This window comes from Diadema antillarum, unplaced genomic scaffold, assembly GCF_040938485.1.
Source record: "Diadema antillarum isolate AM-2024a unplaced genomic scaffold, OU_Dant_1.0 seq00001014_RagTag, whole genome shotgun sequence".
Classification (NCBI taxonomy): domain Eukaryota; kingdom Metazoa; phylum Echinodermata; class Echinoidea; order Diadematoida; family Diadematidae; genus Diadema; species Diadema antillarum.
Window position 1 is genome coordinate 1,150,574 of NW_027271850.1, and position 19,442 is coordinate 1,170,015.

At 37.2% G+C, this 19,442-nt stretch overlaps 1 protein-coding gene across 1 annotated transcript; it reads left to right on the top strand.

The window, feature by feature from the left end:
* The first annotated feature begins 8,251 nt into the window (after positions 1-8,251).
* Positions 8,252-18,103, top strand: LOC139742688 (uncharacterized). Its single transcript, XM_071653217.1, has 2 exons — positions 8,252-9,314; positions 14,712-18,103. Exons 1-2 carry the CDS (start codon positions 8,916-8,918, stop codon positions 15,036-15,038), a joined length of 726 nt encoding a protein of 241 aa, XP_071509318.1. The 5' UTR covers positions 8,252-8,915; the 3' UTR covers positions 15,039-18,103.
* The last annotated feature ends 1,339 nt before the right edge of the window (positions 18,104-19,442 follow it).

Here is a 19,442-nt window from a genome sequence, read left to right on the forward strand (position 1 = left end):
ATTATTTATGTAAACAGGCTGGATATCCCCAATACCAGTCATGGTGACATGGGATTAATAAACTGTCATTGTCATTGTCATTGTCATTGTCATTGTCATTGATATTGTCATTGTCATTGTCATTTTTGCCCCTCAGGCAAAGCGTCAATTGACGTCAAGAATCTCTGAATGAGCTGCTTTCTTTGACTGCTTTTCTAGTTCATTTTATTGTCTTTAAATATCAAACAGAGAGAGAAAAAAACCTACATGAATTAAGAAGTATTTCACTCTTATGATTGCTTGATAATTTGGGCATCATTATTTTCAAGAGTTCAGAATATTTGATGCACAGGTAAGATTTGTATCACTGCAAACTTACTTGGATAATATTACGTGGAATTCTCATTGGCGTCAGCGGAGTGCGGAAGTTGTCATTCGAGAGGTATGCATACTTGCTGTCAGATAATATAATCGGTGATGTCAGGAAATGCAAGTATAAGAAAGACATGAATTATCACTTTACCACATTGAAAGCAAAGAAGGACGTGCTGCGATATGCAAATAACAAGTACTAGTATGCCAACAGGTAGACAGAAGTTGTACTGTTGTAAATAAAGATGGGCATGATCTTATTATGTTTGCATTTATGCTATAAATGCAACCATGGACTAAGGACTCTTTAAAATGGGTAAAACTGTGTTCAATAAAATTGTGCGACCGTTGTCTCGACATTTCTCTGTCCAACTTCCTACCGTTTTACGTTCATCTTTATTTTTGTTTTCTATCTCTTTTTTCCTTTTTTTTTTTTTTTTGGGGGGGGGACTTTATTTTAGAAATGCAGCCGAAATTCCATAGCAACATGCAACCGTTTCTAAGCAGAAAGCTTTAAATAGGTAATGTTGCCTCTGATGACATCTCTCCTTGTTCGCTCATAAATTGTTGGAGCAACACTATTATGGAAGTAGGCCCACTGCTGTTCCCGACAGCCTGAGTTTGATGGAATTCCATAACATGTTGATTGATGTAATAGCGAGAAATAGTCATTTTCGCCTTATCCTTGATCTAGATTTAGAGAAACACAATTCTAGTGCTGTAATTGTCCCTGCTTGGACAGTCCACAACGAGTTGTGGACTCCGCAGCAACCGGGGCACCAACTTGTTCTTTTCCAACAGATTGTATAAACTCGCATCAGGCATATCCCATTTCTATCAAATGAGAGGAGGTGACGGTCAGGTGAGAATCTATACACCCGTTTGTAATCCATTTCACTTTTAAGCATTGACATGATACTACGTCGTCAACACGACTTCTACAAACAATGAGAGATAAATCGGTATTTCAGAGGATAATGAAATGCCATATGTTTAACACAAACTGAAGAATTCCTTTTTATCGATATCACATGTATCAATCAGTTCCGTATAAGCAAGATGGAAAGCAATAGCAGTCATGTCATCATCCACGACTTTTATGATCTCTATTTTCGCATCATTCCAATTCAATCAATAATCTTGTCATTAACCAACTTCCTCAGAGCTATATAACCTTTATTGGGTGGCTAGATGTACCAGTGCATGTCTTCGATCAGCCAGAAATGACTTATATAGCACTTTATACTTCGGTGATTGAACAAGCGTGGAGTCCTCCTGCGATTACAACTTGTTACAAAATTAGACTTACTCGAGATATAGTTGTATGTTTCCATGGCAGTTGGACAGGAGTGTGGGGCCATTCCCGAGATATTGCAAGGGTCGCGTCTTCTCTGCATCGATGTCAAGGAGAGATGTCGACCAGAGTGGCATAATTTCTTCTCCTGCTGAGACTTCATCCAGATTACCCCTGACAAAGAAGCGGATTTTCCATAGGAAACAGGATATCAACAAAATGAAACAACACGAGCACACGACGTAATTTTATTGTAGGCCTATCTCTGCGAACGTTAAAGGGAATCAAAACCTAAATAATAATGTAGATGTGGATTTTTCGAGAAAGTGGAACATTAGTAGAAGATCACAATAAAAATTTGAGAAAAAAAAGAGAAACAATCCATTCAGTTGTGATTTTTTTTTTTATTGTAAGAGTTTCGGTGCCATCAATCTGTTTGAATAGACCGTCTAACAGAATACTAATTTACTTGTTTGTTTTTTTCAATCGACTTCTTACTAATTAAGGGTAATATTATTCCTCCCGCTGTCTGAAAGAGATAAAGTCAACTGCTTTTTCATTATGCCGGAAAAGTGTATATTAAATTTTCTTCATATTTTATATACAAATGACATCTATAGTCTCGTTGTAGAGCAAGGACGACGCTAAGACCTTAAGAACTCTGACTTTTGAATCGATAGTCCAATGTTCCTCAAACTTTCACTGCGGGATGAGTTCAACGGAGATGTGTGTAAATGACATTGCTGCTATCCAACAATCCACGTCGGGTTTGAGTTTACTAGTTCAGTCATTGGGACTTCTGCCATTTTCATTCAATTAGAATAATATCATATATCTTATGAAGTACTATAAACCCCATATTCTTGAAATATAATGTGTAATGTAAGAATATTCACCATATTTGCATATTTTGTGTAATATTCCAAATCCTAGTAATCCTGTCGCCGCTACGTGTCACGCCATTACGTTATACGAGCATTTAATTTTCTTTCTTGTTTTTTTTTTCTTTTCTTGTGTGCGTGTGTATGTGTAAAGCAGGTTTCAATTCATTTTCATCATCTTCATTGCTGAGCAATTTAGTAGGTAGTAGACTTTTTTGTAAATGACTTCGTTACGCATAACGGCGTGACATTTGCCCTCCACTGTAAATTCAACCTATAATTCTGCATGGACAAGACTGGCAACCTTTTCACTTCACCTTTCACAGTTTCTAATCAATCACATTAACTGTTACACCGTGTATCGTTATCTTAACCCCACTAAAAAGCAACAACAACAAAACACTTGGTAGCCTACTGAATACTACGTATAATACGCTAATGAGAACCTGAACTGTATGTAATTAGTGTAGGAGAAAATAATCTCGGCCTGTTCAAATGCCAGGCACATTGTTTACAATATTTATGTGCATCATCATATGTCACATGTGACGCCAGATTTTCAAAGTTTACAATACTCCGTTGAAATTGAAATGCACGTAGGCCTATCTCTAACCGCTATGCATTGTCAAACTGACTTTTCAAAGTTTCGATTTCAGCTGTTCATGAAGAAAAATGTGACGTAAAATCTGTAGAATCAAATTATGTGAATTACCCAGGCCTCATTTTTGGTTGTTGAAATTGAAAAGGAAGTGATACTGATTTTCCTCTTCTTCTTTTTTTTTTCACGTAAATATAGAAGTGTTCTAGGTCTAACGGCTAGTTATGCAGAATTGGAGAAATATAGGGTGCAACATCCTATTACCGGACGCTTTTCTTTGTGGCTTTGAATTCCGTACTCATAGAATGAAATTTCGGCTAAAAACAACACCACTTATTCACAGACTCATGGAAATTACGAATTCAGCCAACTTACTTCATTTCTTCGTTCCAGTTTTTAGAAAATATGCTTCAAACATACCCCTCTAAAAATAGTGGTTTTTTGCGCGGTGCAAAATCGCATTGTATTACCGGACGCTATTTTCGTAATCGAATAATCGAGGTCTTTCGCACCTAATCCTTGCACCAGAATCACAATTCATCCCACAAATCACCGTACACATTCTCACCGAGCGGATGACACACAAAAAAAAAATCTGCAAATGAAGCTCAAATTTCGTATTTTACAGTAAAATGTCTGTCTTGACCATTTCGAACAGTTCACGCAATAAAACCTTGTGAGAAATCGACAACTGGTTAGAGTATACGTGCTTTGTCTATGGGAGCTGCACGCGCGGGTGATGAGTTGCGTGCCCCTTAGCGCACAACTATTCCGCATCGTTCGCGTTTGAGAACGATATCGATAGCTACAATTTTTCCGATATTGATCTGTGAACTTTTGGTTCTAATAGAATCTTCAGCATTTTTCCTGTATGTGAGTGGGATTTCATAGAATTTCAGTCGCGAAATGTGATTCAAACATGCATAAATATTAACTATAAACGAGGTGCGGGTCACTCAACTATAAATTTGAGGTAAAATGTGAACTTTTTCGTGTTTTTACATTTTTATGTGGCGTTTTTTTGCGATTTCGGTCCACACAAAGTTCTGTGAGGCTAATCTACGAAGTCTCGCGCGTACAGAATGTCATTAGTGCGCAAAAATGTGCGTGTCCGGTAATACCATGGTATCCGGATCCGGTGACACCATGCTTGCCCCTACTAACACGTTAGTAATACAAAGAACAACAACAACAACAAAAATGCATCAAACACCCTACGGCTACGGTTCTAACGGGTTAAACGTTAGATAAGACCTTTGCTCTTTTTTTTTCTAGAATTAGGAAAAGGATCTCTACGCAGACATCTCCAAACGTTAGACTCAGAGTTTTATACTTACAATGTAGACAACTCTCGGATTAGCTAACGACTAACGTTAGAGCTACTAACGTAGCTCTAACGACTGAACAAAATGGTATATGCTAGACTAGACCTAGTAGTAGGCCTAAATGGCTAGGGCGTATAAATAGGCCCTAACTGTTACATGCATTAGCGTCTGTCTGTCAAATATAAAGTAGAGAAGATTCATCTACTTACGTCAATGTTGCTGCCAAAGTTGCAACAACCAACAGAGAGGTCTTCACGAACATTGAATGTGTGGCTCTCATGATGTGCACACGGCGGTTCCTCATCACATTCACAGTACAACTTCAAGTCTAACCGTTTTTGTTTTTTTGTAGTAGGGGCTTCTATACTAACGTAGTACGACACCTAGACCTCTAGAACATTCTATGTGCAATCTTGATGTTTGCGTTTAACGTTAAACGTTTAGATCTCACTAAACGTGTAGTACTAGCCCGACCAGAAGCCGTGCTATACAGCGACTGGGCTGTGTAGACTATAGATCTAGTTAGTGTACATGTAGAGCGCGCGTGCTAGTACCTCGTACCCATACTCCCAGTGCTCGTACCTAGTTAGGCCTACTCAGTAGTTGGTATCCGGTTAGCTACCGGGCCGGGTCTGGCGCGGTACAGTTAACGTAGGCCCCACCCATTACTAAGAGTTCTGTGGCCCCACCACCTACGTATTGCGAATGGTATGTACCCAGTGCCGTATCATGCTTGCGCTGCCCTCGAACCCCTCGTCAGTCGTGGGCCTCGCTGACGCATTGTTACGTCAGTGGTCATTTGAAAATTGAAAAAAAAGACGTTTTGTTAGTTGCACTATATTTGCGATAGACCATAACAGTGCATTTCTGTTGTTCAATGAAGGCAATATAGGTTTCTTGATTTGATTTCGCGAAATACTGTAAAAGTGGATATTTCCGCATGAGTATAATTTTTCGTGCTCGGCTGCAAGATGAGCTGCTGGCATATAATAGCAAGCAAAACTACTAGTATTTGCATGCTTTTATTTTCGCTCTGGTTTCTGGTTGCGCGAAATGAACATGTGCGAAAATGACCCTAGGCCTATTATATATATATACTGAGATGAGTAGTCGACTCAAGAAAATCGTGAAAATGAAATCACCCAAAAAATTACAACAATCGACATTTTTTGTACTTGACGATGGAGGTAAAGCTGAAATTGGCCTACAGGTATAAGGTCCTATACGAACACCAAGTTATGTAGATTACATTTAACTTTCTGTCAGACTTTCTTCTCATTTCCTATAGTAAAAAAAAATAACATATCATGTTATTCAGTGAAGTGAAATACAGCAACGCAGGCACAGAGGGTGGTATTTCCCTTGAAAACTCACCACGTAGGTAAAAGATTTACAGTCGTCATTCTATTTCTCACATAAAGCTTTGATGATCACAGTAAGGCCTATGATCCTACTCTCTAAAAAAAAATCGAGTGAAAATTTTCACTCTAAAAAGAGTGAATACAAAAAAGTGAATTTCGAGTGAAATTGGAGTCAATTTTGAGTGAAAATGCTCATTTTCACTCATTTTGGAGTGACGTCAGGGATCACTCGAAGATTTTGGAGTGGTCCCTGACGTCACTCCAAAGTGAGTGAAAATGAGCATTTTCACTCAAAATTCACTCCAATTTCACTCGAAATTCACTCTTTTTTGTATTCACTCTTTTTAGAGTGAAAATTTTCACTCGATTTTTTTTAGAGAGTACAGACGGAGAAATGAAAGCCGAAGCGCTCCCCTCTGATAAAGAAACAGAGAACATCAATCTCCGTTTACATGCATGGTGTAGTCATCAGAATGTTTTTTTTTTCTTCTTCTTCTTTTTTAAACCAGAAAACATCTGCTCCTTTTGCCTTATGTACTGTGATAGCAGGAAATCGTTATCGGAATTTCATCATTTTTTTAAGACACCGATTTTAGAAATTTGGAGAAATAAACTTCTCGGTGGTATTTCGGGTTATTCAAATAGATCATGAAGTGTGTAAACAGTCTGGTCACTATAATGATATAATCAATAGCCTATATACACGAGTGTTATATTTCGGACAGAAAGAAAGGTTGCAAACGAAATGAAAGGTACAAAATTGTCGAATTATCAGACGCGAAAAAGAAAGGGCCTCTATAAGTGGGAAACTACACAATCCGCTCAATTGTATACTATACGGTATAGGTGTTACAAAAAAAATCCACTTTTGATCTTTAAGTTCAAAAATTAAATGTCAGATAACACTGGCATTATGAGCAATAGCTGAAGTGTACAATTTTGTTGAAGGTAATTAAAAAATGAAAGCATATATAGGCCCTAAATCAGTTTCATTATTCAAGATTTACTTTTAAGTCAGGTTTCAGATTTTTCTCTATTTTCAACCCTATATGTCCAAAACTTAAATTTTCCACAGGGATCAATTGGTGTGTATGGGAGTGCGTGTTTAACACCTATAGCCAATGGTCCTGAACAATGGCAAGGTTTTAAACGCTCTATTACACATTCATGAGAAATTCCACCATCACAGTTATAAAGTCTTTATTCATCCTGAGATGTAGTGTATGCAAGCACATGAAAACATGTGCTTATTCTTTTCATGTGCATGCATTTTACCCTTATAACCGTGAATTTAGACAATAGCAGTGCCCAGGGCAATCCATCATGAATTATTAATAAAGTTTTCATGTGCCCGGAAGCAAAAGTCCAGAAGCCTAGTTCTGAAAAAGGTGGTATTCATGGTATGCATGTCTATTGTTCAGAGCATGGGCGTAAATCGGGGGGGGGGGGGGGGGGGGGAGGTTGGCCTGTAAAATCATTCCACCTGAAATTCGAAGAAAAAAAAAATGGAAGAAGCAGAAATGTACGAAAGACCATTAGTGCCACGGAGAAAAAAAAACTACTATTTCTACTAATCTGTTTAAACAGATTATAATCTGTAATAACAGATTACGGTATTTCTACTAATCTGTTTAAACAGATTGTAATCTGTAATAACAGATTACGGTATTTCTACTAATCTGTTTAAACAGATTACGGTATTTCTTCTAATCTGTTTAAACAGATTACGGTATTTCTTCTAATCTGTTTAAACAGATTATGGTATTTCTTCTAATCTGTTTAAACAGATTATAATCTGTTATAACAGATTACGGTATTTCTACTAATCTGTTTAAACAGATTACGGTATTTCTTCTAATCTGTTTAAACAGATTACATTACTTCAACTAATCTGTTTAAACAGATTATAATCTGTTATAACAGATTACGGTATTTCTACTAATCTGTTTAAACAGATTACGGTATTTCTTCTAATCTGTTTAAACAGATTATAATCTGTTATAACAGATTACGGTAATTCTACTAATCTGTTATAACAGATTATAATCTGTAATAACAGATTAGAAGAAATACCATAATCTGTTTAAACAGATTACAGTATTTCTTCTAATCTGTTTAAACAGATTACATTATTTCAACTAATCTGTTTAAACAGATTATAATCTGTTATAACAGATTACGGTATTTCTACTAATCTGTTTAAACAGATTACGGTATTTCTTCTAATCTGTTTAAACAGATTATAATCTGTTATAACAGATTACGGTATTTCTACTAATCTGTTTAAACAGATTACGGTATTTCTTCTAATCTGTTTAAACAGATTATAATCTGTTATAACAGATTACGGTAATTCTACTAATCTGTTATAACAGATTATAATCTGTAATAACAGATTAGAAGAAATACCATAATCTGTTTAAACAGATTACAGTATTTCTTCTAATCTGTTTAAACAGATTACGGTATTTCTTCTAATCTGTTTAAACAGATTACCGTAGTCTGCATGTTACGTTCTATTAACGAAAATCACGTTGTTACAAATACATAACCATTACTGATGGCCGGTCAAGCGTGCAGGACAGGACATCTGGAGCTGCATTATAGCTATACCTTTTTACATTTTCAATGTATCTCACGATCCTTTGGAAGAGGAACTTCTTGTGGTTGAATGGAATGTGCAGGCTTGGTTCGGAATTACTTTAATTTAGGATATAACTACAACGAAATCATTGCTTCTCTTTTGTTCAATCACAATGTAGCGATAAGCAAACGAACACTGAACAGAAAGTTGCGAGACCTTGGTCTTTATCGTCGTAAAAACCATACTGATGAGTTAGATGTAGCTTGCTTTATTCTACAGGAACTTCAGAGTTCAGGGAGCTTACATGGTTATCGGTGGATGCACCTGAAATGCATCCAAAATGGTATCAACATTGACAAAGAAACTGTTCGGCATCTACTCGGAGTGTTAGACCCAATAGGTCTTGAATACCGATCACGTAGAAGGCTACGAAGGCGTTTATATCGAGGACGGGGACCAAACTTTATATGGCATCTAGACTCCTATGACAAATTGAAACCTTTTGGAATCTGCATTAATGGATGTGTAGATGGCTATATTCAAGGAAGGTAGTTTGGCTAGAAGCTTACACGACAAACAGTAATCCCAGAGTAATAGCTGGATACTACATGCAAACGGTTAGGAAAGAGATGGGATGTCCTCGTGTCATTCGATCAGATTTTGGAACAGAGAATAACACTGTCCGCCAAATGCAACAATTTCTGCGCAGAAATGGTGACGACCCACTTGCGTCTGAAAAGAGTTTTATGCAAGGAACGAGCCAGCATAACCAAAGAATAGAGAGTTGGTGGGGCGTCCTTAGAAAGCACTCTATACAGTTCTGGCTGAACATGTTTGGACAAGTGAAAGATCAAGGTCACTTTACTGGAGATCACCTGGACAAGTCACTGCTGCAGTTTTGTTTCATGAATCTAATTCAGGTAAATTGATATGTGTTCATGCTGTTAACGAGCTCTAGAAGTGTTGGTCGAGGTCGAGCGATCCCAATAGCTCACTTAAGCCTTTAATATTTGGATGGAGGTATGTTCTGCATTCATCCCAAAATAACAAAATAAAATAAATTTATATTTCATGGCTCAACTTTTACCAACATTGTGCACTAAACATAAAATTTGAAAAGGGCCCCTTTTTAAACCAATCACAATCAATCTTATGTCACGGGATAGCTGGAAAATAGCGCCTTGTATCCTCTTAGACCAGGAGCTGGCTGCTGGTCAATTTACCCCATCAAGCCCAAAAGGTTTGACCCCTCAAAGTTACTGGGGCCACCCCCCTCATTACAAAACTCCCCCCTGGGCCCCCCCTGGCGGGTGTAATTTACCCCACGCAGCCCATGCACCAAACTTGGTCCAATGAAAGTACTATGGGTGTACACAATGAAAATATAAAAACTGACACGATATCTGGTTGGGAAAGGGGTTGCCAGATCCCCTCACCCCCCCCCCCCCCCCCCCACCACCACCGCCCATTACACCCCTTCGTGGGTTTAATTTAGCCAACAGCACCCATGGATCAAATTTGGCTGGGGGAAAGTAGGCCCCATTATGGGTGTGCAAAAAATAAAGATAAAAGCTGACAAAATATCTCACAAAGAGTAATCAAACATATCCCCTACCTTTGCTACCCCCCCCCCCCCATTTTTTAGTGTGAAGGGCCTATACGGTTTGGAGAGGTATGAATGAGTGTGTCATAAAAAGTAATAAATGGAACTACTTGAATTAAGATGAAGTTATGACAACAGAAGCATTGTGTGTGACATATATCCACATGCCCCATCCCACTCCCTCCCCCAAAAGAATGGAGTTATCGATATCTACACTAGAAACATACTCAGACAGTGCAGACCTTTGCCAAGCAGCTCATTTCCACCCATCCACACAATCCCATGCTAAAAACTGCCAAATTTCCCATATAAAGCCTTTTGCTTTTAAATGCCATCAACTTCCAGCTGTGTGGTAGTGCATTATTAGAGCACATGCCTTTACCTTTAGTGTGCATGTATGCAAACCTCAAATTCATGCAGCTTGAACTCCCAATTCCATTGATCTTATCTGCCGTAAGATAAAAATCATCAAAATTTCATAAAGATTCCCGGATCACTACCAAAATTTATATTTATCATCTGTTTTTAAAATGTAATTGTGTTATTATCATCTTTTCATACAAGTTTCATCCAATTATGTTCTCAACCTTTCAAGTTGTTTTGCATACAAACAATAATGCAGACAATACTATATATAAGTAACATAAAACCTCAAGTGGCAGAAATAATCACAACTGTATCCAACATCCTACAGTTCAACTGTGTTACCATGCATGTGGAGCAAGCTCATGTACAACAGTACAAGAAACTGTATACCTGTGATACAAAATTGTACATGCAGTGGGTGCATAGGCCATAGTGTGGTTAATTGCATGCATATATTTGTATGTTGTATACATTTTACTTGTTGCATGCAATTATACATTTCGAAGATTGGCAACATGTGTATCATCAGTCTGCAAACAATAAAAAGGCGGTGTTTTCCTGACCTTGGTAAGTGAACTGATGGGCTTTCCTATTGTAGGTACTATACTGGTAGGCCCCTATGACAGTAGTACATGTATTTCATCACTGGATGACAATTGGTGTCAGTAACAGAGCAAACAAAGAAAGGTCAAGAGTCTAGATCTTGGACTAGATCTAAGTCTCAAAATAAATATGCTATGATATGGCTAGTTATCTAACGTTAGACCTATATTTCCTATACATGCTATAGCTTGTAGAGTATACCTAGTACTATTTGGGGAAACCAAATGAACTGGAACAGGGGATGGATTTATATCAGCGAGATGTAGTGTATCATGAGTCATAACTGAAAAACCAATAAATAGAACATCAATGTTCTCAGCCTATATAGGTTAAAGTGTCAAAGGTGTGCATTGCTTTAAATTTGCATAGAACACTTAAACCCTGAATTTGTTAAAGTCACTGCACTTCCTATCATTCATAGCTAGAGTCAAAAAGGCAAAATACTACATTTCAATTTCTCTATCTAATAGACAACTTTGACTTTAGGATTAGAAATAGCCTTATTAATAGCTATATGTGTAAAGTGTTGAAGATGCAGATGTTTCAGTGAATGAATACTTGCAGAATTGGGTGTGAAGATTAGGCAAATAATCTGAAACTCTCTTTTAATATAGCAAAAGAAATAACAAACTGTCCCTGTGTTGTAGCCTCTCCCAGAAGAGGCTGCAGTGCCAGTGTGGTGCATGTAGTAGTCTTTGTGCAGACTCATTGACAACCAACAGAGGTTTATACCTGTAAACTATGAGAGCTGCACAAGGTATAGAAAACAAACAACTGAAGTGAAAGCAAGCTTATATGTACTTTCGCCTCATACATCAGTGTAAACAAACTCAGAGTTGAGCATAAATACTGTAGCAATGCACAATTATAGCTTTGGTTCTAACAGAGGTGTAAGTTAATGACCTTTGGTACAGATTCCTATATTTTTGCAGGTATTTCAAAAATATTATCTTACTACCAATGGTTTTGATTTGCAATTTAAGCAATTTGAGGCTTCATTTGGTCACAGCTCTTCATTAAGGCTCTCTGTCCATGTTTCTAGCATGGTAGACATGCTGCATGTACTGTTAGACTGTTATTGACATCACAATATTTGCAACTTTAGTCAGGCAGTTTGTTATTTCTTTTGCTATATTCAAAGAGAGTTTCAGATTATTTGCCTAATCTTCATACCCAATTCTGCAAGTATTCATTCACTGGAACATCTGCATCTTCAACACTTATGATACATATAGCTATTAATAAGGCATTTTCTAATCCTAAAGTCAAAGTTGTCTATTAGATAGAGAAATTGAAATGTAGTATAATTCTGCCTTTTTGACTCTAGCTATGAATGATAGGAAGTGCAGTGACTTTAACAAATTCAGGGTTTAAGTGTTCTATGCAAATTTAAAGCAATGCACACTTTTGACACTTAAACCTATATAGGCTGAGAACATTGATGTTCTATTTATTGGTTTTTCAGTTATGACTCATAATACACTACATCTCGCTGATAATCCATCCCCTGTTCCAGTTCATTTTGGTTTCGCCAAATAGTACTAGGTACTCTACAAGCTATAGCATGTATAGGAAATATAGGTCTAACGTTAGATATCTAGCCATATCATAGCATATTTGAGACTTAGATCTAGTCCAAGATCTAGACTCTTGACCTTTCTTTGTTGCTCTGTTACTGACACCAATTGTCATCCAGTGATGAAATACATGTACTACTGTCATAGGGGCCTACCAGTATAGTACCTACAATAGGAAAGCCCAGTTCACTTACCAAGGTCAGGAAAACACCGCCTTTTTATTGTTTGCAGACTGATGATACACATGTTGCCAATCTTCGAAATGTATAATTGCATGCAACAAGTAAAATGTATACAACATACAAATATATGCATGCAATTAACCACACTATGGCCTATGCACCCACTGCATGTACAATTTTGTATCACAGGTATACAGTTTCTTGTACTGTTGTACATGAGCTTGCTCCACATGCATGGTAACACAGTTGAACTGTAGGATGTTGGATACAGTTGTGATTATTTCTGCCACTTGAGGTTTTATGTTACTTTATTTAGTATTGTCTGCATTACAGTATTGTTTGTATGCAAAACAACTTGAAAGGTTGAGAACACATTTGGATGAAACTTGTATAAAAAGATGATAATAACACAATTACATTTTAAAAACAGATGATAAATATAAATTTTGGTAGTGATCCGGGAATCTTTATGAAATTTTGATGATTTTTATCTTACGGCAGATAAGATCAATGGAATTGGGAGTTCAAGCTGCATGAATTTGAGGTTTGCATACATGCACACTATAAGGTAAAGGCATGTGCTCAAGGTATAATGCACTACCACACAGCTGGAAGTTGATGGCATTTAAAAGCAAAAGGCTTTTATATGGGAAATTTGGCAGTTTTTATCATGACTTGTGTGGATGGGTGGAAATGAGCTGCTAGGCAAAGGTCTGCACTGTCTGAGTATGTTTCTAGTGTGGATATCGATAACTCCATTCTTTTGGGGGAGGGAGTGGGATGGGGCATGTGGATATATGTCACACACAATGCTTCTGTTGTCATAACTTCATCTTAATTCAAGAAGTTCCATTACTTTTTATGACACACTCATTTATACCTCTCCAAACCGTATAGGCCCTTCACCCTAAAAAATGGGGGGGGGGGGGGGTAGCAAAGGTAGGGGATATGTTTGATTACTCTTTGTGAGATATTTTGTCAGCTTTTATCTTTATTTTTTGCACACCCATAATGGGGCCTACTTTCCCCCAGCCAAATTTGAACCATGGGTGCTGTTGGCTAAATTAAAGCCACGAAGGGGTGTAATGGGCGGTGGTGGGGGGGGGGGGGGGGGGGTGAGGGGATCTGGCAACCCCTTTCCCAACCAGATATCGTGTCAGTTTTTATATTTTCATTGTGTACATGCACCCATAATACTTTCATTGGACCAAGTTTGGTGCATGGGCTGCGTGGGGTAAATTACACCCGCCAGGGGGGGCCCAGGGGGGGAGGGTCTGGCAACCCCTTTCCCGACCAGATATTTTGTCAGTTTTTATATTTTTATTATGTACACCCCTAGGCCATTCTTTTAGACCAGGTTTGGTCCATGGGCTCCATGGGGTAAATTACACCCGCCGGGGGCCATTTTTTTGGGGGGGGGGGGGGGTCCCTGGGGGACGACCCCGCCCTCAGGTATCAGGCTGACGCCCAGTTTTGTAATGAGGGGGGTGGCCCCAGTAACTTTGAGGGGTCAAACCTTTTGGGCTTGATGGGGTAAATTGACCAGCAGCCAGCTCCTGGTCTATCTGGAAAAGACGCCATAAAATCCAGTTGTTGTTATCATTACTATAATTATTATTATTATTATTATTGTGATTATGATTATTATCATTACGTTGCTTAATATAAAAACGCGAGAGTTAACCCCCCCCCCCCCTCCCTGCAACCTCCCCCTAGGGCGCGCGCGGTATGTAATTTGCACGCTTCGCGTGCTCATCCTTACCGCCCCCCTGAAATGAAATCCTACCTACGCCATTGGAGGGTTTTGATATTTTCTCAGTACTTCACCATGGATAACCCACTCCATAACTGACGATACTTGTCAGCTGAAATCTCTTAAAATATGTTAGCGATAAATCCTTAAAGAAATGAAAAAGTATATTTTTATCAAATATTTATATATAATACTAATATTTATTATTTTCTTCTTCTTTGTATATGGAACAGGAAGAACTGGACAAGGTTGCTAAGGAATGGAACGCTCATAGAATCAGCCAATCAAGGAACCAGTGTGGACCATTTGGTCGCCCCAACGTGATGTACAGGACACCCCAGGTGTATGGAACACAGGATTTTCTTGTCCCGTTGGAAAACGATGAGGTTGAAGTATGCGAGGAAGAATGTACTTTCAAAAGTCAGTACCCTTGTGACAGAGACATATTTGACCTTTGCTCGATCCTGATGACTGAAGAACAACTACCTGTACCGCAGAATAGCGAAGAAGGACTGAACCTATATCATACTTTGAGAATGCACTTGCTGAGGATGATTTAATCAGAGTATTTTGCATTAATTGCATGTGTATTTTGATATTAGATGAAAAACACAAGTAGATATTTTTCTACAGTGCTTGGATCAGCAACCAAGACTTATTCATATCTTTCCCCATAATGACATCTTTTCTCTCTTCAAAGAAGACTAGAAGACTGAAGCGTCTGATCCGGTTATTTTTAATTCACATATTCACCACATTGCTTAAAATGATCTGCATATAAACACAACAAAAAAGTTTTTACCCCCTAAGGAAAGTGACATAACTTTTTAACGGGGAAGTGTCAAGTAACAAAATTTGCAGGTGATATTAATCAACTATATTGTTATCGTATGTGTAAAAATCAGCATAATCCTATATTCATGAATGAACAATGGTCAAGAAAAAATGTCACTTTTTAAAAGTCACAAGGGTATTTTTACGAGCACCATATGTACCAAAAATTATTAAAATTATGGTTCTCGTGTACAATAAAAGTAAAAATTTTGCTTTTATACCAATCTTCAGACTCCTATTCATCTGACCATTAGTTTTGCGCATGGATGGACATATTTTCAAGGAAAGCAACTCTTTTTAACGCCTTTTGGTGGGTTAAGCTTGATTTTCGTGAAAATATTGGGAAGTGCATTTTTCGCCAAAAAAAAAAGTCAATTTTGCAATCGGATCGTAAAAAGTGCCTAGATTAGTAGGATAGAGTGTGATAATTGATAACATAACAAAAAGACACTAATACACATCCATCCAAGTATAGGTTTTACCCATTATTTGTTCAGTTTTTATCCCCAAAATGGATTCATATGTGATTTTAAAAAAGTGGTATTTTTTTGTTTCATGTGTGACCATTCAGGCGTTACAATTAAAATCATGCTCATTTTTGCACACATGCTTTGAGAAGAGTTTATTAAGACTATCTGCAAATTTTGTTACTAAACACCGTTCAAAAGTTATGCTACTTTCATTTGGGGGTAAACATTTTTTGTTGTGTTTAGTATTATCCATATTTCTATTTCTTCATGAATAACAGAGGGTAGCAATAAGTGTTCCTATATTTGTATAAAGGACTTTATAATAACTTTGATAAAAAGTGATATCATATCACAATGCCAAACTGATGCTTACGTTTTTTACGGTAATGCTATTTGTTCATTATCCTGAGTTCTTGAATTAATTTCTTTCAAAGGCTACTGTCTTACAATAAAAATATACTTTACTGAGACGGGAGTGTTCTTGTTTATTCGGTGTTAAATATGAACGACAGTTAATGACATAACAAGCTGAATGAAAATGTTTTATTTGAAGTGTTTTGATTGTGGCAAGTTCATGTACATATGCTTATATTTGAGTCCTCATATCTCACCCAAACTTATATAAGACAGTCCCGGAGAAATATTATTAATTGTTTTTTATTTTTCTGCTTTAAATACATGTGTATACAATGGAAACTCAGTATAACGAGGTGCTAGGGACCATCAAAAATACATGTACCTTGTTACAGCAGTAATCTAGTTTATATAGCAGGTTTATTAAACAATAAGTTATAGAGAGCTGGGACCGAATTTTTACATCTTTTTTATCAGGAGTTTTGTTATATCAGATCTCTTTTTACCGAGTTTCCACTGTATAAACTACATGTAGATGTTTTATGAACACATTTTACCGCTTACACTAATATTGTGGGAAATGGTTGGTACAACCCTACTGAAACAACAAAGGACACTAAAAGATGGTAATGACTTGTTGAGGATGAATCATGTCCTTTAATCATATGAGTGTTGCTGCTTCTAATTTTCCTTTAAAAGCACTGGTCTTGAATATATACGCCCTGAACAGTAATTGCTACACAAATATTATATGACTATACAATAACGTACGTACATGTAACTTGCATACTGTGTGTCAACTATTTACACACCTTTTTGAGCAATGTAAAATATAATGTAAGGCCCTCATGTTTTTTTTCTGACTGTAAATAACCAAACAATTAAATAACACAGAATAGTCAGACCATGTGTTCACAAAATATCCTCTTCGGGGTTTATAAATGCCTTATAACCATGCTGTTCGAGTGTTTTATTGCTTTCCATTAGCCATATTTATATTTTCAAGACCATACCTTTTAACCTCTATGACATTATATCAGTAAAACTAATTGAATTGCACAGTGTGGATAGACCATGTTACTGTAGCTACACAGCTAACTGTTGCTCAGCCATATCAGATATTTTCAAATCTTTGACCATCATCATATTAAATAAATCCTCGCTCTGATGGTAAAGTATGCAAAGAGTCTGTGTGAAATGATTCTTTATGTGTGTTTGCAAAGTTACCACATAAAAAATTATATCATTACTTTAACAATGGATGACTGGATCATTAGACTTTTTTGTATTTTAGATTATTCTTTTGATACTGAGACATTGGCATATAAATCATTAATTTTCAAGATATCCTATTGACAACCCTTCTATGGTTGAATTGTGCACAGTCATACATGTACATTAAAAACTACAGATACATAGGCCTCCGCCTTCTGCGAAAACACTGTACCTGCACGTACATAGAGTTGGCAGCCTATATGGTAATAAAACCTTCCTCTAAAACAACCAATATAACATTAACTATGGCAAACTGTTACAGCCAAAACCTTAGATAATAAACATCAACACATACCAAATACGCAACTAGAGTGCTGATTTTAAACAATGGTATGTGCAATCACCATAAGATCAAACCTACGAAACCTTTCAAAAAATACACATCATTCCAAAGCCTTTATTACCAAATCGTATACATAGGCACGTACCATTCTGCTTGAAACATGAAATATAAGACATTGGCATATAAATCATTAATTTTTCAAGATATCCTATTGACAACCCCTCCTATGGTTGAATTGTGCACAGTCATACATGTACATTAAAAACTACAGATACATAGGCCTCCGCCTTCTGCGAAAACACTGTACCTGCACGTACATAGAGTTGGCAGCCTATATGGTAATAAAACCTTCCTCTAAAACAACCAATATAACATTAACTATGGCAAACTGTTACAGCCAAAACCTTAGATAAAAATATAAACATCAACACATCCGCCAAATACGCAACTAGAGTGCTGATTTTAAACAATGGTATGTGCAATCACCATAAGATCAAACCTACGAAACCTTTCGAAAAATACACATCATTCCAAAGCCTTTATTACCAAATCGTATACATAGGCACGTACCATTCTGCTTGAAACATGAAATATAAGACATTGGCATATAAATCATTAATTTTTCAAGATATACTATTGACAACCCCTCCTAGATGAATTGTGCCAGTCAGTACATGCATATGTACCAAAATGACAGATACATTGAACCCTTCTGTGAAAACAGTGTACAACATTTGCACGTACTTAGACCTTTTGGCAGACCTATATGTACATAAAACCTCTCTCTGGAGAATCAATATGCAGTAGTACATGGCTACACTGTTTCAAGAAAAAACTGCAGGCATTGCATAGATATGGGGGAAATAGCAACATTTTTAGCATTTGACCTTGACCTTTTGACCTTTGACCTCTTGTCAATGTCACTAAAATCTACTAAACTAATTGTCCTATCATACATCATCCTTGGACCAAGTTTGGTGAAAGCTGCTTCATCCAGTTTTGAGTTATCACGTAAACAGATAAATTTTAGGATTTGACCTTGATCTTTGACCTTTGACCTCTGTCCGATTTCACTGAAAAACTAATCAAGTAATTGTCCCATCATACATCATCCTCCAACAAAGTTTGGTGAAATTTGCTCTATACAGTCTTGAGTTATCGCGTAAACGGATAAATTTCATGATTTAACCTTGACCTTTGACCTTTGACCTTTAGCCGATTTCACCTAAAATCTAATCAAATCATTGCCCCATCATACTTCATACTTGGACCAAGTTTGGTGAAATTCCAGTAAATATTACTCAAGTTATCGCGTAAACGAAAGCGGACGGACGTACGTACAGACGTACGGACGTACGTACGGACGTACGTACGGACGTACGGACGGACGGACGGACAACCCGAAAACATAATGCCTCCGGCACCACTACGTGGCGGAGGCATAAAAATATAAACATCAACACATACCAAATACGCAACTAGAGTGCTGATTTTAAACAATGGTATGTGCAATCACCATAAGATCAAACCTACGAAACCTTTCGAAAAATACACATCATTCCAAAGCCTTTATTACCAAATCGTATACATAGGCACGTACCATTCTGCTTGAAACATGAAATATAAGACATTGGCATATAAATCATTAATTTTTCAAGATATCCTATTGACAACCCCTCCTATGGTTGAATTGTGCACAGTCATGCATGTACATTAAAAACTACAGATACATAGGCCTTCGCCTTCTG

Bases quoted from the DNA above. Each gene is read 5' to 3' on its own strand.
- LOC139742688 (XM_071653217.1), top strand. From the start codon at position 8,916: ATGTGTAGATGGCTATATTCAAGGAAGGTAGTTTGGCTAGAAGCTTAC. The intron at 9,315-14,711 runs GTAAATTGATAT...TATATGGAACAG, and splicing joins GTTTCATGAATCTAATTCAG to GAAGAACTGGACAAGGTTGC.